Source organism: Sinohyriopsis cumingii, chromosome 1, assembly GCF_028554795.1.
Source record: "Sinohyriopsis cumingii isolate HCF-2022 chromosome 1, ASM2855479v2, whole genome shotgun sequence".
NCBI classification, from domain to species: domain Eukaryota; kingdom Metazoa; phylum Mollusca; class Bivalvia; order Unionida; family Unionidae; genus Sinohyriopsis; species Sinohyriopsis cumingii.
Genome location: NC_142961.1, coordinates 131963139 through 131987650, shown reverse-complemented (window position 1 = coordinate 131987650; position 24512 = coordinate 131963139). Strand labels below are relative to the sequence as shown.

General features: G+C 34.9%; 1 protein-coding gene across 2 annotated transcripts in view; it reads left to right on the top strand.

Annotated features, from left to right (window-relative positions):
• Nucleotides 1-19412, top strand: part of LOC149807876 (dystrophin-like) — a 68468-nt gene extending 49056 nt beyond the window's left edge. For both annotated transcript variants that reach the window (XM_089971504.1, XM_089971514.1), the window contains exons 13-17: nt 3255-3426; nt 4016-4140; nt 5056-5230; nt 12082-12493; nt 13244-19412. In XM_089971504.1, coding sequence (XP_089827630.1) covers nt 3255-3426; nt 4016-4140; nt 5056-5230; nt 12082-12493; nt 13244-13356 — 997 coding nt within the window. In that variant the 3' untranslated portion in view covers nt 13357-19412. The remainder of the gene's footprint in view (nt 1-3254; nt 3427-4015; nt 4141-5055; nt 5231-12081; nt 12494-13243) is intronic.
• The last annotated feature ends 5100 nt before the right edge of the window (nt 19413-24512 follow it).

The following is a 24512-nucleotide window of genomic DNA, read 5'->3' as shown; positions in this document are numbered from 1 at the left end:
GAGTCCTTGCAGTTAATGAGAGGCACTTTTACCAAAATTAGTTCTGGTTTCCTTTATAACTGGTTATATGAGAGTAATGATTCTTTAATTTCTGATTGATTATGTGCAATACTGCATTTGAACTGAAATAGTTGTTCTAATTAAGGTGTATCTATACTTACATTTAAAATAGCCAAATGTAGCCTATGATCACTTTACAAGTATTTGTCAGACTGGGCAATTTATGTGGATAAAATGAGTTTACTAAATTATTTTTGCAAAGAAAGTAACAAGGAAGGTCCAAGGAGGGATTATACATGTGAAAGTGGAGGGATAAAAGTAAGTTAGCCGTGGAGTCTGGACTGTCTATTTCTCCAATGAGACATAAACTGGTCTCTGTGGCAGGAAAAAAACAGGTCCAATATGATGCAGGTAAGAGACAAAGAAATTTTCAGCCCATTGTGTTGATAATTACTCATGGCTTGAATTAGTTGACTCCAAGGAAAGATGTTTTCTGGTTATTCCAAGCAATATCCCAAGCTGGCACAGCTTAGAAACTCAACCAGTATAATTGTGAAAACTAAATGAGAATGAAAATGAGAAAAAAGAGTGCTCTCTTAAACACTGTGTACAACCTAGTCCATTAAGAAAATCATTTTCTTTTATGGAAATGCTATGTGCACTCCTTCAGATGAATGGTTTTGAACTTGGTGCTAATTGTGACCTAAGTGGTTAGAGCATCCGCCTTGGATGCAGGAGGTTGCACGTTCAAATCCTGACTTATATAAATATTACCAGTAGCTGCCCCCCTCATTTGGTGCTCAGCATTAAGACATTTGTGTTAGAGCTAGTAGATCAGATGTCAGGTTAATGTGACTGGGTGGGACATGATGCCACATGTCTGCAGTAATGATGCCAGTGTTAGACATCACTATAAACTGCCACACTGCAAACATTGTAGTGATATGATTCAAATTGTGAAAGCTAAATTACAAATTAAAAAAGTACACAAACTTGATGCTAATTATAAGAGAAAGAGACTTTCATCTGTCAGTTTATCAAGTCTTTGGAGAAGTTAAGGAAAGTCTGAATTGCAGTAAATTCCTTTCTGATGCTACCATGTGGCAGACATGAACATGGACATTCATTCAAACCCAGCTGCTAAAACATATTTAACCAGAAAAAATAAAGTAATATATCACCAAAAGAGAAAAAATGGATAATAATGTTAGGCCCTTTGAAGAAATAAATATGTTGCAGATTATTATGGATTAAAGTGCATACATCTCATTGAATCTCAGCAGGTGATTGCAATTTTGGGTCAGGTGAAAAGGTAGGTGGGACAAGTAGATTTTCTGAAACTAGTTGTCCTGGACAAGTGAATGAATTCTTTTGATCAGCCCTGTTAATTTAATTGAAATGTACTTTAGATACAAATTTCTTTGTCATTTTCCCAGCTGAAGATGATTACTTGTTGCTTGAAATGTGTATCCCTAATGGAAATCATTTCTTATTTATGGTATGGTTATATGTAATCATGAACAGTTTATAAGTTTTTTTAAAAGACATTATTTATGATGTGCTGTATCAAGTATATCCAGTGAATAAATGTCTGCCAACATAATGTGGTGATTTTAACAAATATAATATTCATTTCAAACCATTCTTAAGAAGTTTGTAAATGGTTGGTATTGAATATTCTAAATTCTAATGCATTAGGACAAAAATAGAATTTTGTTGATAAACGGATGTAGATTAGGCATGGACAACTTCCTGCAGGGTATTGGCCAGATATGTGATTTTTAATGTCGTATCTTATGATGAAAATTTGTGGATAAAACCAGGTCATGGGCTGGATTTGGGCGAGGGGGTTATTTTGTCCACCCCTAATGTAGATTTTCCTGACTCAGCCTTTTGTCTGGATAACTGTCAGCTTATAAATACTTCGTATGGGAATATGATTGAAATGGCATGAGAAGTTGCATCTGCACAATCAACACTGCATATGAAAATCAAACTAAATGGTGGTTTTACTTTTGAAGGTGTCATCAGTAATATGAATACATTATTTGAGAAACCTTTCTCATAGATCACCATAAAGTAATGGGGAAACTGCTAAATTCATAAAAATTATACATGGAAATGTTTTAAAATAGAATTTTGATTTTGCATAAATTTAACAACATGCAAAGTTCCTCGTGAGTGTACTTTGTATTACCCATTATAAAAATCACCATTATTGTCTTGAAATCTTTGAATACAAGATCCTCATTTTAACACATTTTCAACACATTTGATTTTATTTTTTATTGGGTATCAGTAATCTCTTTTACATCAATTGATTTGTTCACTATTGAATATCACAAATTGAGATTGGGTGTTTGTCATTAAAGTTGAGTTTTGTCAGTATGGGGTGAATCCCATGTCCATGGGTGTACATTAAGTTGAGTTTTGTCGGTATGGGGTGAATCCCATGTCCATGGGTGTGCATTTAAGTTGAGTTTTGTCAGTATGGGGTGAATTCCATGCCTGTGGTATGCATTTAAGTTGAGTTATGTCAGTATGGGGTGAATCCCATGTCCATGGGTGTGCATTGAGTTTTGTCAGTATGGGGTGAATCCCATGCCTGTGGGGTGCATTTAAGTTGAGTTTTGTCAGTATGGGGTGAATCCCATGTCCATGGGTATGCATTTAAGTTGAGTTTTGTCAGTTTGTGGTGAATCCCATGTCCATGGATGTGCATTTGAGTTCAGTTTTGTCAGTATAGGGTGACTCCCATGACCATGGGTTTGCATTTGAGTTGAGTTTTGTCATTATGGGGTGAATCCCATGTTCATAAAACTTCCAAGTTGAGTGCATGCTCAGAATAAATTATTGATGTTTATTAATAAATCGACTGATTTGCAATACAATAGGTTTTTAAATTAAAAATGTTTAATCTTAATAAAACTGATAAATATTATTGATTATTTTTTGAAAATATGAATATTTTGTCATCCAAAGAATCAGGATTTTGGTTTAAGTGTACACTGAGTGTATTGGAGTTTTTTTAAATATATATTGTGATGTAAAAATGGCATCTGTGTTTTCAGTTGGGAGTAATCAGGATAAAAACTTCACAGACCCTGATCTGCTGGCACATTATGCAATGGCATATTAGGGTCTTAAGTTATTTGTGGTCGAGTTTGACTTGTAAGCAAGAATATGAATAAGATAGACTTAAATTATGCACTTGTTAGAGTAAAGCTTTATTGCTGTCATTTTTCTTTTATCAGGAGAGCGAGTATGGTTTTCCCTGAGCCAGACATACACTCGGAGATAAGTGACACTGCTAGGAAATTGGCTGACCTGGAGAACTTGCCCATCACCTTGTCTACTGTTTCACCAGTTAGACAAGCACCTACAATAACTACAACAAAGGTAGTGGACGACCCACTCTTAAACAAGGTATTTGCCCATTCTGATGGATAATAACTTGTACTAAAAGGAGTTCAAAAAGCTCTTTTTATAATGTGTAATATGTGTTGCAGATATTTACAAGTATGTCTCTATCTGTAAAAAAATAAACACGTGATCTTAACAAGTTATATTTCACATTGTTACTTGGTCCTCTAATTTTAAAATAGTAACCCTTGAAATGTGAAATCATCCAATTATACAGTGATTCAGTAGAAAATTACAGTTGTATAGATAGCACAAATGTATTACCTCTTGGATTTTCTTTGAGTTTTATTGTAATTGTCAAGGAACTTTTTCACTAAATGGAAAGCACACAAAAATCATTTCACTTACATGAGTTGCTATCTGAGGGCAGATAATTTGTCAGACTCAAAGAGCATAGGAGTGGGGGTTAAGGACTGAGAATATCTTGATCATATATTTTCTTTGAGAATTTTTTATTCCTCAATTGATACAAAAATGTAAAAATGTGTGATACATTCTGCATATCACAGTCACTGTCACCATGTTAAAAATTCAGAATGGGACAGGCTGCTTAGTACGAAGATGAAATAATCAGAATTTGATTTTTTTTAAGGACAATATTGCCCCAGATGGTGATGTTGATGTGTCTTCACCATCCCTTGTATCAAAAGATGTTCAGCTTCAGCAGCAAAGAGAGGAATTGGAAGTCATCATTAGACAGCTGGAGGAGGAGAACAGGTAACTTACTGTTCACTTATCAGTGCGACTTTGTCTGCCTGTCCATCCAGTTGCCCCAACTTTACTACAAGAGAAAGAAGAGTTGGGTGGGGGAACCTCAGTACCATCCTCAAACAACTGTTTCAGTACATCACTTTCTGTCAGATATACTCGTCATGATCATTCAAATAAAGGAACAAGTTATCATCGTCTTTCCTACATAGAAGTCATTTCTTAGTTGAAAAAACATAAGATGCATTGTTAAACAGAAACCAGTGCATATAAAATAGATACAAAATACACCTTACAGCTTACTGGGAGAAAATCAGTAACCTGTGTATTTAAGTTTCTGCCTCTGTCATTCCTATGCATATAGTATTATTCACAGAATTAACTGTTAACTTTCTGTTTCCATGTATTTATCTTTTTATCCCTTATGCACAATATTTCAGAAATAGTGAAAAATATTATCATTTTTGGACTTGTATGGTAATGAGCAAACTCATTTCTTCCATAGATTTGGTTTTTTTTAAAAAATTAAAAAACGTTGGGACTATATCACCATTCATCACACATAATCAGCATTTTGTTGGAGTTGCATGTCACACAAAACATAACTGATATTGTACAACAACATAATTGAAAGCTGTTTTTATTCATGCATAAATGTGTATAACTCATGCCAGGAGCAGTGTATAATGCCTTTCTAGATCATGTAGAAACCATATTTTGGACAAGGCTCCATTTTGACAAGACCTAAGTCAAGTTTAATTTTCAGCATTTTCTATTAAAAAAATTGTCTGTTTTATTCAGAACTTCCCATGCATATTGAACCAATCTTCAATCCCCAACTACCGTCAGGGGCATAAATTCTTATGGGCACATTTCCAGTGTCATATTAAGGAACACTAATGGTATTTATTGTTTCATCTACAGGGCTTTACAACTGCAGCTAAAAAGTATGAAAGAAATCTCTGACACAGAAAGCAACCTTTCTGATGATTACTATGAAAACCCGAGGACACAGATTCTGCAGGCCAAAATGGATGTGGTTGATGACCATAACTCAAGACTCACCAGATATCTCAACAGTGTTCAGAATGTTATGCAGGTAATGTGGAATTAGCCAAGATGAGACAAATTGTGTAGAAATCCTGTAAAATGTTGCCTCAAACAAACTTGCACACTCAGGATTACTCACACTGGTGTTCAAGACCCAACATAATGTAATTGACTATAATTATTGTATGTACTCATACTGGTGTTCAAGATCCAACAGAATGTAATTGACTATAATTACTGTATATACTTACACTGGTGTTCAAGACCCAGCAGAATGTAATTGACTATAATTGCTGTCTATACTCATACTGGTGTTCAAGATCCAACAGAATGCAGCTGACTATAATTACTGTATATACTCATACTGGTGTTCAAGATCCAACAGAATGTAATTGACTGTAATTGCTGTATACACTTATACTGGTGTTCAAGACACAACAGAATGTAATTGACTATAATTATTGTATATACTCATACTGGTGTTCAAGATCCAACAGAATGTAATTGACTATAATTACTGTATATACTCATGCTAGTGTTCAAGATCCAACAGAATGTAATTTACTATAATTACTGTATATACTCATACTGGTGTTCAAGATCCAACAGAATGCAGTTGACTATAATTACTGTATATACTCATACTGGTGTTCAAGATCTAACAGAATATAATTGTAATTGCTGTATACACTTATACTGGTGTTCAAGACACAACAGAATGTAATTGACTATAATTATTGTATATACTCATACTAGTGTTCAAGATCCAACAGAATGCAATTGACTCCAACAGAATGCAATTGACTATAGTTACTGTATATACTCATGCTGGTGTTCAAGATCCAACAGAATGTAATGGACTATAATTACTGTATGTACTCACATGTAATTTGAGTCCAGCTGCATACAACATAGACCTGATCTGCCATGTCATATGCACAGGCAGATCAGAGTATGCGTTGTTTGTTCTACAGATTACTCCTACAAACTGCACAGACCTAAATCTTTCACCACATGCAATTGCAGACGTGGGGGTATGCAGTTTGATGAGTGTCTCGACTTGTAAGTGAATGTATATGGTATAATAAACTCCGTTGACTGAAATTTCACTCTGTCCCTTGTATTTGGTTCAAGCTATCATATGTATTTGTGGACAGTAAATTGTTCAGGTCTAATGCTTATTATGAATTCTGTATTGAGGCTTTCATATGTTCATTAGTTGTGAAATTTATGAAACAGTTTGAATAATATTTTGATGGTCAGCAGGTTTTATATGAGTGAACATGATTTTCAGATTCTACTTTTGCATTTAATGTGCATCTTGGGATGAGTATATGCAGAGGACAATAAGTGACTGACCTACTTTCCAGGATTAATTAATTAAAAATTGGTTAAAAATTTGACCAGGCTCTAATTCAGATACCATTCATATGCTTTCTTCAGATCATTGACATGTTGACACATCAAAACTAGGCTGCTAAGACCTACTTTCCAAGATTTATTCAGAATCTTTTAAGAACGATGTCCATCCTCCCTATCTGCTCTGCAGCATCTATACTTTTATATCTTTTTACATCAAACTTAAACATTTTGTGCATCTCAGGATTGAATAAAAATTGGTTACATTTGTCTGGGGTCCAGTTCTAACACCTTTCCACCAATTGCAATCAAGCTTACACGACTAGTGCATCTTAGAATTAAAGCATTTAACATACCAACTTAAGTTGTTATAACCTGTTTTCCATGTTTTTGATCTGTGCTTGAAGATGGTGTCTGTGTGTAATTTTGACTTCTTTAACCTATTGCCACTAATCAAATGGGGATTAATCTGTTTTGCACACTCAAACTTTGGTTGCTTTGATATAATGACACTGACTTGTGCAATTGAAGCAGGGATCTTTGCTTACTAACAACTTTAGTCTTAGAGACACTAAGTACCTTCAAAGATTTTTATTCTAGAGACACTAAGTATTTTCAGATATTTTCATTCTAGAGATGCTAAGTACTTTCAGATATTTTCATTCTAGAGACACTAAGTACTTTATGATATTCTAGAGACACTAAGTACTTTATGATATTTTCATTCTAGAGACACTAAGTACTTTCTGATATTTTCATTCTAGAGATACTAAATACTTTCCGAGATTTTCATCCTGGAGACACTACGTACTTTCAGAGATTTTTATTCTAGAGATGCAAAGTACCATTTGAGATTTTCATCCTAGAGACACTAAATACTCTGAGATTTTCATTCTAGAGACACTAAGTATTTCTCTCAGAGATTTTCATTCTAGAGACACTAAGTACTTCTCTCAGAGGTTTTCATTCTAGAGACACTAAGTATTTCTCTCAGAGGTTTTCATTCTAGAGACACTAAGTATTTCTCTCAGAGATTTTCATTCTAGAGACACTAAGTACTTTCAGAGATTTTCATCCTGGAGGCACTACGTACTTTCAGAGATTTTTATTCTAGAGATGCTAAGTACCATTTGAGATTTTCATCCTAGAGACACTAAATACTCTGAGATTTTCATTCTAGAGACACTAAGTATTTCTCTCAGAGATTTTCATCCTAGAGACACTAAGTACTTTCAGAGATTTTCATTCTAGAGACACTAAGTATTTCTCTCAGAGATTTTCATTCTAGAGACACTAAGTACTTCTCTGAGAGGTTTTCATTCTAGAGACACTAAGTATTTCTCTCAGAGGTTTTCATTCTAGAGACACTAAGTATTTCTCTCAGAGATTTTCATTCTAGAGACACTAAGTACTTTCAGAGATTTTCATCCTAGAGACACTAAGTACCTTCAGAGATTTTCATCCTAGAGACACTAAGTACTTTCAGAGATTGTCATTCTAGAGACACTAAGTATTTCTCTCAGAGATTTTCATTCTAGAGACACTAAGTACTTTCAGAGATTTTCATCCTAGAGACACTAAGTACCTTCAGAGATTTTCATTCTAGAGATGCTAAGTACCATCCAAGATTTTCACCCTAGAGACACTAAATACTTTCTGATATTTTCATTCTAGAGACACTAAGTACTTTCAGATATTTTCATCCTAGAGATGCTAAATACTTTCTGAGATTTTCATCCTAGAGACACTAAATACTTTCTGATATTTTCATTCTAGAGACACTAAGTACTTTCTGAGATTTTCATTCTAGAGACACTAAGTACTTTCAGATATTTTCATCCTAGAGACACTAAATACTTTCTGAGATTTTCATTCTAGAGACACTAAGTACTTTCAGATATTTTCATCCTAGAGATACTAAATACTTTCCGAGATTTTCATCCTAGAGACACTACGTACTTTCAGAGATTTTCATTCTAGAGATGCTAAGTACCGTCTGAAATTTTCATCCTAGAAACGCTAAATACTCTGAGATTTTCATCCTAGAGATACTAAGTACTTCTCTCAGAGATTTTCATTCTAGAGACACTAACTATTTCTCTCAGAGATTTTCATCCTAGAGACACTAAGTACTTTCAGAGATTTGCATTCTAGAGACAATCAGTACTTTCAGTGATTTTCATTCTAGAGACACTAAGTATTTCTCTCAGAGATTTTCATTCTAAATACACTAAGTACCATCCAAGATTTTCATCCTAGAGACACTAAATACTATCCTAGAGACACTAAGTACTTTGAGATTTTCATCCTAGAGATGCAAAATACTTAGCTGTATTAGCTGTACATACAGTTTGCACTGTATTTTAGTCATGTGCATTAGCAGTACATACAGTTTGCACTGTATTTTAATCTTGTGCATTAGCAGTACATACAATTTGCACTGTATTTTAGTCTTGTGCATTCGCAGTACATACAGTTTGCATTGTATTTTAGGCATTAGCAGTACATACAGTTTGCATTATATTTTAGGCATTAGCAGTACATACAGTTTGCACTGTAATTTAGTCTTGTGCATTAGCAGTACATACAGTTTGTACTGTATTTTAGTCATGTGCATTAGCTGTATGTACAATTTGCACTGTATTTTAGCCTTGTGCATTAGCAGTACATACAGTTTGCACTGTATTTTAGTCTTGTGCATTAGCAGTACATACAGTTTGCACTGTATTTTAGCCTTGTGCATTAGCAGTACAGTTAGCACTGTATTTTAGTCTTGTGCATTATCAGTACATACAGTTTGCATTGTATTTTAGTCTTGTGCATTAGCAGTACATACAGTTTGCACTGTATTTTAGCCTTGTGCATTAGCAGTACAGTTAGCACTGTATTTTAGTCTTGTGCATTAGCAGTACATACAATTTGCACTGTATTTTAGCCTTGTGCATTAGCTGTACATACAGTTTGCACTGTATTTTAGTCTTGTGCATTATCAGTACATACAGTTTGCATTGTATTTTAGTCTTGTGCATTAGCAGTACATACAATTTGCACTGTATTTTAGCCTTATACATTAGCTGTACTTACAGTTAGCACTGTATTTTAGCCTTGTGCATTAGTAGTACATACAGTTTGCACTGTATTTTAGCCTCGTGCATTAGCAGTGCATACAGTTTGCACTGTATTTTAGCCTTGTGCATTAGCTGTACATACAGTTTGCACTGTATTTTAGTCTTGTGCATTAGCAGTACATACAGTTTGCACTGTATTTTAGCCTTGTGCATTAGCAGTACAGTTAGCACTGTATTTTAGTCTTTTGCATTAGCAGTGCATACAGTTTGCATTGTATTTTAGTCTTGTGCATTAGCAGTACATACAGTTTGCACTGTATTTTAGCCTTGTGCATTAGCAGTATAGTTAGCACTGTATTTTAGTCTTGTGCATTAGCAGTACATACAATTTGCACTGTATTTTAGCCTTATACATTAGCTGTACTTACAGTTAGCACTGTATTTTAGCCTTGTGCATTAGTGGTACATACAGTTTGCACTGTATTTTAGTCTCGTGCATTAGCAGTACATACAGTTTGCACTGTATTTTAGTCTTGTGCATTATCTGTACATACAGTTTGCACTGTATTTTAGCCTTGTGCATTAGCAGTACAGTTAGCACTGTATTTTAGTCTTGTGCATTAGCAGTACATACAGTTTGCACTGTATTTTAGTCTTGTCCATTAGCAGTACATACAATTTGCACTGTATTTTAGCCTTATGCATTAGCTGTACTTACAGTTAGCACTGTATTTTAGTCTTGTGCATTAGCAGTACATACAGTTTGCACTGTATTTTAGTCTTGTGCATTAGCAGTACATACAGTTTGCACTGTATTTTAACCTTGTGCATTAGCAGTACATACAGTTTGCATTGTATTTTAGCATTGTGCATTAGCAGTACATACAGTTTGCACTGTATTTTAGTCTTGTGCATTAGCTGTACATACAGTTTGCACTGTATTTTAGTCTTGTGCATTAGTTGTACATACAGTTTGCATTGTATTTTAGTCTTGTGCATTAGCAGTACATACAGTTTGCACTCTATTTTAGCCTTGTGCATTAGCAGTACATACAATTTGCACTGTATTTTAGCCTTGTGCATTAGCTGTACAGTTAGCACTGTATTTTAGTCTTGTGCATTAGCAGTACATACAGTTTGCACTGTATTTTAGTCCTGTGCATTATCTGTACATACAGTTTGCACTGTATTTTAACCTTGTGCATTAGTAGTACATACAGTTTGCATTGTATTTTAGCATTGTGCATTAGCAGTACATACAGTTTGCACTGTATTTTAGTCTTGTACATTAGCTGTACATACAGTTTGCACTCTATTTTAGCCTTGTGCATTAGCAGTACATACAATTTGCACTGTATTTTAGCCTTGTGCATTAGCTGTACAGTTAGCACTGTATTTTAGCCTTGTCCATTAGCAGTACATACAGTTTGCACTGTATTTTAGTCCTGTGCATTATCTGTACATACAGTTTGCACTGTATTTTAACCTTGTGCATTAGCAGTACATACAGTTTGCATTGTATTTTAGCATTGTGCATTAGCAGTACATACAGTTTGCACTGTATTTTAGTCTTGTACATTAGCTGTACATACAGTTTGCACTGTATTTTAGTCTTATGCATTAGCTGTACATACAGTTTGCACTGTATTTTAGTCTTGTGCATTAGCTGTACAGTTTGCACTGTATTTTAGTCTTGTGCATTAGCTGTAGATACAATTTGCACTGTATTTTAGTCTTGTGCATTAGCAGTACATGCAGTTTGCACTGTATTTTAGTCTTGTGCATTAGCAGTACATATGGTTTGCACCGTATTTTAGTCTTGTGCATTAGCAGTACATACAGTTTGCAGAGATACTCAGCACACAATGTGAGGATCTTTAATTATTGCTTTGCTTTTAGTTTCTGATTAGTTAAAAAGTTGTGTTTTCTAAGTGGCTTGCTACAAATAAAAAATTATAAAATTGCTACATTTGTCATAAATTGATCTACTGTTTTCTGATATCACATACGTGATGTTCTTGCACCATTGCCATAAAAGAATAACAAGTATGGTCATGGTTTACATATGCATCATTCAAGTTACATTATCAGTGCTTGATTGAAAATCTTGTAGCTTTTGTTGTGACATGTGTTAGATTTAAATGTGCCACATTATTTCATCTCTGTAACATGAAGAAAAACAGTTGTTTGCAAAAGAAGTAACAAAATAATGGTGACAGTGCACTTTTATACTCTTATAGGCCCTTGAAATTTAACTTGAGATTTATAAATGAGCATTGCATGTACTTTTATCCTTGTGTCAAGTGGTTTGCATTACTTTGGCCTTTTGACAGTTCTAGATTTTAGGTCAGTATCACATACTGTTTAAATTTCAATTGAAAGTGGTATTTCATATGTTAAATTTATTGTATTAATTTTTTAACTAGTGTGTAACAAAAATTAGTAGAACTTTTGTTTTCTTTGTTTTGTTCAGGAGAGCCATGGAACCATTCATTGTAATGCAAGGAGACCTAACTGTCTTCAGATTCCCTGCCAGATGCCAAATGACCGCAACTGTCATCATAGCCCATCATCTAATACTTCCCTCAGCCCAGATTCACCTAAAAAGTTGTCTCCACTTTACTCCAGCTCACCCAGAGGAATTAAATTAAAGCATTCCAGTAATCCAGATGGTTACTACAACAGTCCATCCAAAGATATCTTGAAGCTTTCCACTATCCAAGATGATTACTACGACAACAGCCTTGACAACCTTGATGTTAGCCCCTCCCACTTCAGTCTTCTGTCCCTCAGCAAGAGTCAGTATTACCCAGACGAGGAAGCTGCTCTTCAGGAACTGGTAGACAGAATGGATAAAATGTTTCCTGTAGATTTATCCCTGGCAGGTAGATAATAAAGATGTTTCAGGAAGATTACAAAACTACTTGAACCATGACACACATTATAAATATGTGATTTGGGGGGGGGGTGTAGCAATTAGCAAAATATAGGAATCACTGTACTGGTGGCAGTAGCAATGGTCATGGAATGGTTTTGTATCTGTCATGCATCATTCATCATTTGTCTGTCAACCTTTGCTGTTTTCAGCTTCTAAGAAAAACCATTGAATTAATATCAGCCAAATTTTGCAGAGAGCATCCTGGCATGAATGTCTTTCAGATTTTTATTCTGCCTGCAAATACAATGGCTGTTAATAAAAATGCAAGGGAAATGAAATATGTTAAGAACCACTCAACAAAATTTGACCAAATTTACTAGAAAGCATCCTGGCATGGGGACCTTTCAAGTTTTTGTTTTGACAAATAAGACTGGTCTACTTTTACGTTTTAAATACATGATGCTAATCCATTGTTCAATATAGCCACTGTTGCTAAAACAAAACCTTTTAACAACTCAAAACCTTCTATGCAATATTTAACCGAATTTGAATTTCTTTTGAAATTTTGATTCAACCCATGTGGTTGGAGTAGGGCAGGGCTGGGGACACTTGGCTATATCTATAATGGAGCATGGTTTAGTGATAAGTGAGAAAAGCATGAGGATGATACTGCCTTGATTCCGACTTCTAGAGCTGGAATTCATAATTTTAATAGATACTAATATTATTTTAAAGGTTTTTGTATTTTTTATTTCAGCTTCCAATACATCTGGTGGAATGTCTTACATGGAGGATGAAATGCTGCAGGCAGCTTCATCAGTTGGAGCAGCCATGTCTCAGTTTGTCAACCATGCCATCAATATGTACTGACATCTGTGGGTTAAATGTCACACTCGTTTTTGATCCTTCATTTAAACAATATTTATGTTAATACTTGTGTATCATTTTCTTGATCCATGTAGTATCAGAATTAAAGTTCTGCAATGATAACGTCATATAAATTCATATATCTTTTTGCATCAGTGGTTGTATTTGACTGAACTTTAGAAAAATATTACTATTTGCTTAAAATTGATACAAAGAAGATGTCACATTCATACAGTAACACAAATAACTAGTCCTTGATTGTCAAGTGTGGACTGGTTTTGAGATGGGAATTTGTGACAATGCATAAAACAGTGGAAATGAGGGGAATACTTCACTCTGTGTATGCGTAATCATGATGCCAATTTCATGCAGCACACATGCTCCAAGTAAAAGCTGAGGTTATTTTTGGCAGGGTGACTATTGAGAATACTCAGGCACATGCTAACGGGGACACCATGTTGACTTTCGTTAAGTCATATTTTTAGAAACATAGCTTTACACTTTTTCCATCAATCGCTTATGTTTAAATGAAATCAACAGAGCCTGCTGAGTAATATTTCTCTTAAACATTTTTGTTTCTGATGTAGACTGTATAAATATTTTTTATTTTTGATTTTCCTAGTTATTATTGTGTATAGATACTTGAAGACAATTTGAGCAGTTGGACAACAGTACCTTCTGAGAATGACTGCAACCCATTTTACATGTTCACTCTTAGGTCTTTATTGAATAATACTAATGTTGACTTACAAAATGTGAATCATATTCACTTTCTTAAATGGACTGTGAATTTCAAGAAACCATTATATTATGTTTTCTTCTTCAGTGCCTAGCATAAATGGAGGCAAAAAGTTATAGAATGCATATATGCCATATTTTTTTAATTTATATTTTTAACAAGAAGTGTTCAATTAAATGTATTGGCCAGTATCTTTTATTTAAGTGATGAGGATATTAGCCACATCCAATTCCACCTTTTTATATGCACCACTGCAACATTGGTAGGGCATTATTATGTTACCTTATCTATCTGTACGTCCATTACATCTTTGTCAAGTTTTATGCTTGGGTCAGTTTTTCAACACTGGTAGGGCATCCACCTTCCATGCACACATTTCTAGTCGTTAAAAGGGCCCCACTCCACAAAGTCAGTTTTTCAACACTGGTAGGGCATCCACCTTCTATGCACACATTTCTAGTTGTTAAAAGGGCCCCACTCCACAAAGTCAGTTTTTCAACACTGGTAAGGCATACATCTTCCATGCACACATTTCTAGTCGTTAAAAGGGTCCCACTCCACAAAGTCAGTTTTTCAACACTGGTAAGGCATACATCTTCCATGCACACATTTCTAGTTACTAAGAGGGCCCCACTCCACAAAGTCAGTTTTTCAACACTGTTAGGGCATCCACCTTCCATGCACACATTTCTAGTCGTTAAAAGGGCCCCACTCCACAAGGTCAGCAGAGCGCCATCCTACTCATATTGTCATTCATTTTCTCCATCGTGCCTTCATCTGTCCATTTATCTGTCCATCGGCAATTTTGTTTCCACAAGAATAGGACATTGGTTCAAACAAATTGATATGCAGCTTTATAATGATTAGACCATGAACTAGTTTAAGTCATCTCCATCATCATTCTTATGAATTATGGTCACTGAATGCCTGTCTCTCTGACTTTCATTTCTGCATCTTTACTTTCCCAGCCATTGTTGGACTTATGCCAGATTGGCATGCAACTCTGTATTGACGGTACCTTGAATTGGCCAGATTGGCATGCAGCTCTGTATTGACAGTACCTTGAATCAGCCAGATTGGCATGCAGCTCTGTATTGATGGTACCTTGAATCAGCCAGATTGGCATGCATCTCTGTATTGACAGTACCTTGAATCAGCCAGATTGGCATGCATCTCTGTATTGACATTACCTTGAATCAGCCAGATTGGCATGCAGCTCTGTATTGATGGTACCTCAAATGTGTTTGATTTCCAGTATTCTCTTACTTCATTTATCTGAGTTATACCACCAATTCCCAACTGCTCCAGTGACTTAGTGGTTAGAGTGTCTGCCTCAGATGGTCGAGGTCATGGGTTTGATCCCTGGCTGAGCCATACCAAAGACTTTTAAAACTTGCACTAACAGAAGCCTCGCTTGGCATTCAGCATTAAGAAGTTAGTATTAGAACTGGTCGACCTGGTGTCAGACATCACTGTAAACTGCTACACTGCAGACATCATAGTGATATGACTGAAAATTATTAAAGCTACATTGAAAATCCAAATTACTCATACACATAGCACACACAGGAGTTATGTTCCCTGACAGACAATTCTTCTAATTCTGGCTTCACGACACAAATTCCTGTTTAAGACCCTGCTGGGCAAGTTTTAGTGAGTGAGGCCCTTTGCAATACGCCCATCACTAACAACTCAAGTTATCCTCATACTCGTGATTTAATTCAAGATGTCTTTCAGTAATGTGCCATATTCATAGAAAATTGCAGATATCAGCACATTTACACGGTTTTTTGTATTAGCTTTATCATAGATTTGGTCTCACTTGTTGTAGCTTGCACATTTTTTGCATTGTTGTCATATCTTGCAAGGTAAAAGCATTCATGTTGTAGATTTTATGGCACTCCGATTTTTACTTGTTTCCTCATGAAATATATGTATATAGGGTATTTTGTATACAAATTAATTTATATGTGCATCTGTGTGCCTTAGAATCACTTGTTAAACCTGACACAATTTTGGAATTCATCTTGTCCTAATATTTGTTCCTTAAGGTAAGTCTTCATTTTTTCTGTTTTTAAATTAGTATTTTCTCATGACAACATACATGGTTTTATTATGTCATGTATGTCTCGTTCTATTTATCAGGGCATTGCATTTATCACATTCATTTATAAATCCAGAAAAGTTTACCAAGGTGCTTTATCATGTGATTTTGATTGTTTGTATCTTCCAGTATAGAGAATGAATGAATGAATGTGTGTGTGTGTGTGTATCAGGGTAGTTTCTTTTTAACATTTTATACAAAATTCCCCTGAATTTTCTATACTGAAACATCTGTCATACATACATATGTACGTACATACATATATAAATGCATGCATGCATGCAAATATCACCATTAATTAGTTATGATTATTATTTACTGTTCGTTTGCATTTAATTTTTTTTAGATTTAAATACCTGTGTAAGTCTTCAAAAATTATGGTTGAGTATGATTTAAATAATTTTAATCACAATGCATGGAATTAAAGATGGTATTGTATACATTGGAAGCCAGTTATTTATGTTTATCTGATAGAAAACTATTTAACTTATAATACAAATGTATATTCATTTAAACGTAGCGTTCCATATATATCTTGATGCAGTTTGGTAAGATGTTCTTAGAAGCTTTTGACTTTTGAGTGTACATATTTTGCATTCATCACATAGGTACTGCATTGGTTACTGTTTGGAGTCACACATAGGTACTGCATTGGTTACTATTTGGAGTCACACATAGGTGCTGCATTGGTTACAATTTGGAATCACACATAGGTACTGCATTGGTTGCTATTTGGAGTCACACATAGGTGCTGCATTGGTTACACTTTGGAGTCACATAGGTACTGCATTGGTTACTATTTGGAGTCACACATAGGTACTGCATTGGTTACTATTTGGAGTCACACATAGGTACTGCATTGGTTACTATTTGGAGTCACACATAGGTACTGCATTGGTTACTGTTTGGAGTCACACATAGGTACTGCATTGGTTACTATTTGGAGTCAAACATTTTTTTTGGTCATCTGGAGAATCACATTATGAAAAGGTCAGAGTTTTGTTTGAAATGGTCAGCTTCATTCAGAATATTTCTCTGTCCAATTTGCTTCGTTCATTTAGATTTTTATCGTTTTCCTTTTGTGATGAAGTTGAATCACACTTGTTGAATGAATTGCTGATAAATAATAATAATAACCTAAATATACAGTTGGATGACTATGTATTGATTTACATCAAATTAGTGTGCATAATGATTAGTATGCATAATGATTAGTATGCATAATGATTAGTGTGCATAATGATTAGTGTGCATAATGATTGAAAGTACAATATATTCTGTAATTCTCTGTAGATAATGCCCTATGGAATTTGAAAAAATTTACTTTGTTACAAAGAGAATCAATAAATAAAGCAGTCTTTGGAAAATTAATTTGTTAAAAAAACATTTTGGGATAGATATTGGAATAACCATTATTAATCAACATACTTAACAGTGCAATATTTGGGTTCTTTCCTTGGAAAGTAGTTCCCAACATGGAGCATAATAACTATCAGAAGTCACATGACAGTACACAGAATCAGCCTTAGATGCTCCAGGTGAGAAATCATAATATTTATCAGAAGTCACATGACAGTACACCAATCAGCCTTAGATGCTCCAGGTGAGAAATCATAATATTTATCAGAAGTCACATGACAGTACACAGAATCAGCCTTAGATGCTCCAGGTGAGAAAGCATAATATTTATCAGAAGTCACATGACAGTACACGCAGTCAGCCATAGATGCTCCAAATGACCCATATAATCCATGTGAGTGAATATTTGCAATAATTAGTGCATGGACAAAAATTGTTTTTATTTTATGTCTGTTGGTTAAAAATTCATATATTGGCTTCATTTGTCAGAATGGACATTAAAATTTAGACATCGATGTGGCCTGTTGTGTAAGAGTTCATTGCAAGCAAGGCAGTTGTATAATTATTGCTATATGTATGTGCTGTATATATATTATTTTGTCAATATGCATTTTTTGATTACATGATTTCTTCATTCAGTTTGGAAACCTGTCTTAACACACAATACTAGCCCTGAAATCCAAATAATTGCCTGTCTTAATTGACTGACCTTATTATTTTATGAGCTACAAAACCAGCCTATATTAAATATCTTATTTAAAGAATAAGGGTTTACAGAAAATAATTACCAGAAAAAAATTGCCATTATTTTACAGAAGAAGCTTTGATATGTGTAAAATCATACATAATAGTAAATTTGAACCAAAACTCATTTTCCTCTTATCACTTAAACTGTACAGGTACTACCGGATGTAAATGGAGAGGTCTCACAGAGATGGAGTTTTATAGTGGGAATTTTTTAAATAACAAAACAGCTGTGCAGTACATCTTTTTCATTGTTTTAAAAGTTTACTTTTTGATTTAGTATTCACAAAATGTACATATGTTTTGATAGTCTACCACAAAAGTATAGTAATTCGATCAAACATTAACATTGCAGTCTATGGGAATTGAGTTAGTTATCTGAACCCCAGAACAAGTTTTGTGTCTTCCAAAGGATTTTCTTTTTTAAAATAAATATGTGTCATTTCATTGATTGTAACATTTTTAAATGTTTTAGAAAACTTGCTTCATTCTTTTATAGCTAGTATATTTTTGGCAGCTTTTTAAGTATAGCATAAACATGTAACTTTTTGATGCTCTTGATGCATAGTATTATTTAAGGGTTTTGGTTGACATGATTTGAGGTAGCTGTTTGCTATAACACTTACATTATAATACTCAATTTGAATATTGATTCTTCTCATTTCTTTTACTTTAATATGCCAGCATAATTTTTACACAGCTGTTAGACAGTCACTTTTGAGGAAAGTTTGTCTTTGCATGTACACAAGCATGTTTCTTGAATGCCAAATTTTTTGCCAACATAAGATATTTAGAGTGCAATTTATTAAAATATAAAATTTTGTAACAATGCATGGATGTGCTTAAATAATCCCAATATTGTGTCATCTTGCATGTTTTTGTGAGTTAATTTGGTGTGTACATTAGCATTGTTTGCAAAACCAAATATGTTCTTACTGTAATTGCCAATAAATAAGTTCCCAGCATTGGAATTTTTTTGTTTGTTTGGTGTTTAATTATACATCAATACTTCAAGGGGTTTATAGCATACAGAGCTATTGAAATAAAATGCCTTATCCAGGGTTGCATCTTGGATGCATGATTGTGAAAACTTCAATAAAATTTAAAAATGGACACACATTTTTGTGAATCGTGCTTTTTATTTTAAAAATATTTAGAATTTTTACCCATTTGGTACTGTAAGGCATTGCTATTGTGGACTGCCATTTCAGTTGGTAGCTGAACATGTTGAACTAGCAGTTAAGTTTCTTTAATGACGTGAATATGTCTAATCACATTCATTTGTATAGGATTAGACATATTTGTTTTGTTAAAGAAACTGCACCGGGCCCCTTAGTTCAACTGACTTGGCATTCGTTGGCTGACATCACAGAGGTGCCTTTCTAAAAGTTCTTCAGGCCGTCTATTTAGTACGTACGCATAGAGAGGGGTAACCCAAATGCATACGCTTGCGTATGGGGTGGGGTCTACTGACAATGTACGTATGCATAGGAAACGGGGTTGGGTGGGGTGAAACCTTGATAATAATTAGTCTAATACGTAACCTGTTCGATTGGGTTTAGTCGGCGTTTGAATTTTAGTGGACACTAGACAAACTGTTTAAAGTTACGCAGCTTATTTCTTTGATGCAGCCAGACATTCAACGTCGATGGACTATCTGTTTTATTAAACATGTTAATATTATTAATCCTTTATGGTTTCTATATGAATTAAATATAGGCCATTCTATAGAATTAGGGTGGGGGGAGTGCGTCAAGCGTACGTACGCAGGTAGGGAATGTAAAAAGGTACGCATGTGTCCGGGGCGTGTGTCAAGCTTTGCCAGATATTTGCGTACGTACTAAATGGATGGCCCGTTACTGCACCAAAAAAAAAAGTATTCTGCAGTTTAAATTCATACGTATTTTAACGTAAGTCTAGCCTTTTTTTCTTTTCTTGTGCAAATGTAATTCATTATGTATTTGAAATGTAGTTATGTCTGACTTTAAAAAAGAGTGAGAGAGAAAGATTTAAACTTTAATCGTTGCGTTAATTCTGATTCCTAACTATAGCAGGTCGAAGGGTAATTTTATTACAGGATATAATGGCTAAAACGTGAGAAAGAAAAAGAGAGCACAGTTTATATAATCTAACCCGGACTAGTTAGGGGTGGTGAGGAGAATTAACGAAAATATCATTCTTCGTCCACCACGATCTATCTATCTAGCTATCTGTCTATCTATCTATCTGTCTGTCTGTATGTCTGTCTCGAAATAGTTTTAAGTATTGATTAAGTACCCTCGTTGCATGTCTTGTCATTTTTATATTACTCAATATAAGCAGCAAAACAAACGCAAAAATAAAAGACTGATATTTTATTTATCATCGCAACTTTCTACAATTTTACTTAATGAAATTTTTTTAACAAATACAAAAAAGGGCACGAAAAATAAGTGCTCAAATGTTACGTCATATAGCAGTGATTTTCCGTTGAACTTGTACGGTTTAGAAAATAAAGATTCAGAAAGCGAATTATTTTATGTTTTTAAAAATTTGTTTGGTTTATAAACAGTCACCTAAAAATGCTGCAAAAGTTCGTGTTTCTTTTACACAGTGTATCAAAGTAGTCCCACACTGTTATCGATAGTTGCTGTTACAATCAGTATTGTTTGTATATACTGTATGTACTCGCTTATAAGACGAGTCCAACTGGAAACTACACAGACCAGCTCTGCGGTCGAATATTCGCCCCCAGATCTTGGTCTGTGCAGTTTGTTATGAGTAATCAGTATAATAAATATCACAGACCCTTAGCTGCATGCGTATTATGCTACGGCAGATCAGAATCTTTGTTGTTTGCAGTTGGATTCGGTTTATTTGAGAGTATATACGGTATGCATTTACGTACGTGTTAGCAGCATGTGCTTTCACGATGATAACACTTATGTACTTACTACTATCACGTTACGTTAAAACTAACATAGTAGTGCACATGTATATGATAATTGTCGAGCATGCTCTTGACAACCAACGCCTAACTACTACAACGATGATTGTTTTCGTTTCCTTTTTTCCTTCTTGTGGCCGCAATGTGCTTAAGTAGCCTGTTCTGGTCACATAATAAAGAAAATTGTAACCCCACCCTGAGTGAAAAAGGCAACACATAATTTCCGCATTTATTTCCGTCATCGATAACTGAAAATAACCTTTCCGATACAAACGAAACGAATAATAACATCCAAATGCACGTCTTAGAGTAATTTCCGATAACAAAAAAAAATAATAATAAACAACAAAAGAAAAAAGCAACATGATTGCAGACAATAAGTGCTATTTTCCCACGCCCAAGTCTGGGCAATCGGTGCACGGGAAGAAAAAATACAAATTTTATGACGAAGTTCAGATAGTATTGTCCATTATTGTCTGTTTCCGATCTCACTGAAGGAAATTACCGCACTTGATTTTAGTTAATACTTACAGATAATAAGACATTTTTATGGGCCAGAAGTTTAGACGAATATAACCGTGTAAGGGTCTTCATTGATTTTTTTAATTTTATCTGCTGAACTGTTTTAGTGAACCCTTTAAAAGATCAAGAAGCCACCATATTTATAGATCGAAGAAAATCAAACCACTCTGAAAGTAATGTTAAAGAACAGTAATTCAAGTTCTCTACTGGAAATGCGATCTTCCATAGCGTAATAAAAAGATGCATGTATATAAAGATGTGAAATGTGCATTTCATATTGTATGAAAAGTGTTATAATTCAGTACAGCTCAGGTTTTTAAACAAGATCATGTTTTAATTTTGTAAATGACATTGTTCATGCACAGAATAAGTAGTCAGCTAAATTTTAAGTATTCATTTAAAAGATGTTAAATTATTGTCAATATGTATGAATTTTCTAATTCAAGACAATTGATAGTCTTCTTGGTGTTTAAATTTAAACTCGTTTTCTTTATTAATTGATATATATTTAACATTGTGTATTGTGTAAAGATCAAGAAGAAAATCATTTGCTTTTCTTTTTTTTTATTCTTTTTTTTATTCTGTTTTATTTTTTTAAATTCCAGTGTCTCTTTGTACGATTGCACGAACTCTGAAGGGTCGATTGACAAAGTTGATACATGTATCACCGAGTTCATGAAATTTGGAGCAATATAGTAGATTTTATTCATCTCATATGTACAACAATTACAGGCACCGCTCCGGTGGCCTAGTGGTTAGAGCGTCCGCCTCGGATGCGGGAGGTCGTGGGTTCGATCCCCGGCCGAGTCATACCAAAGACTTACAAAAATGGTACTAACAGCTACATCGCTTGGCGCTCAGCATTAAGAGGTTAGTGTTAGGACTGGTCGGCCTGGTATCAGGATAATGTGACTGGGTGGGACATCATGCTACATGTCTGCGGCAATAAAGATTCATGCTACATGATGCCCCAGTGCTAGACATCACTATAAATTGTCACACTGCAGACATCGTAGCGATATGACTGAAAAATTGTTAAAGCTACGTTAAAAAAAAATACAGATCACATCACACTCACACAACAATTACAGAATTATTGTTATCAAGGACTTTGTGGTTTTCGTATCTTCTGATTTCGATATTCAGACAGTGAGAACTCGATTGAAGCTCAGACAGTGAGAACTCGGTCTAGAACTCAGTCGACATCCAAAAGTAGTAAGGTGGGGCACTAGAGCCTCAATGGGAATTAGCATTACAGAGACCCCTGGGCAAATATAGCCTCAATGGAAATTTAACATGGAGAAAAATCGTGGGCAAATATAGCCTCAAGGGGAATTTAACATGGGAAATAGTCTTGGGCCACTATAGCCTCAAGGGGAATTGAACATGGAGAAAAAACCCTGGGCCACTCTAGCCTCAAGGGGAATTGAACATGGGGGAATAAAGTGTGGGTCTATCTAGGGACAAGGGGAATTGAACATATGGAAATTGAACATGGTGGATCTGTATAGCGTCAAGGGGAATTGAACATGGTGGGACTGTCTAGGGACAATGATGATAGAGGGTCAAACACAACAGAGACAGAGACATACATACAGTAGTACAAGCGTGAGATTTATATATAAAGCATTACCAAGACCTGAAATCTTGATGGGGTGTTCAAAAATTTGCATAATTGTAATGATGCTATAAATAGCGATAATCAAGGAAATGCTCAACGACAAAATGAATGTGACTAAAAGTAACGTTAAAATGACGAAATTGTCCCAGAATTTAAAGGAAAATAAACATATCCCCGAAAATTAAGTTACAATGGTTTAGACTAAAATGGATAAAATTAGTAACTACTTACAATATCAACTTCTGTGACGATCGTGGATAAATACCTATGTATCTATAATCAGCTGAAATTCCTATGAAATCCAACTATCTATTTATAGCTCCAACTTGTGGGTTTTTCCTTTGGAAAATCCCACTATCTTTTTATAGCCTCAGCTTGAGTGACGTTCCTGTTTATGAATTCTAGTATATATTTATAGCTACAAAATGTGGAAATCCCCAAGTCGATATTTATAGTCTCAAAATTTCCAGCGTCAGTGACGTCACTGTACTGAACTCTAGGGATAAACGGCAACAGTGTTGCAAGTGGCTGACCTGAATACGCGCTACTGTAGGTAGGTAGGTAGAGTGTATCTGATAGGGATAAAGTGAGTTTTATAGGGGCAAACAGAGACCAATACACACACACACACACACACACAACATACGCGCGCAGACACACTCACACACACACACAGAGGGAAGAGGAAAAAACAAACCCCAAATATACTATCCACATTCGGGAGGAAGAAAAAAAAGCAACCAAATATACGATCTACACAACGTACGCGAACACACACACATACACACACACACACACACACACACACACACACAGAGGGAAGAGGAAAAAACAAACCCCAAATATACTATCAACACAGAAGGGAGATAATACAAACCCCAAATAAACTATCCACACAAACGTACGCGAACGCATACAAACCCCAAATATACTATCAACACAGAAGGAGATAATACAAACCCCAAATAAACTATCCACACAAACGTACGCGAACGCATACAAACCCCAAATACACTATCAACACAGAAGGGAGATAATACAAACCCCAAATAAACTATCCACACAAACGTACGCGAACGCATACAAACCCCAAACACACTATCAACACAGAAGGGAGATAATACAAACCCCAAATAAACTATCC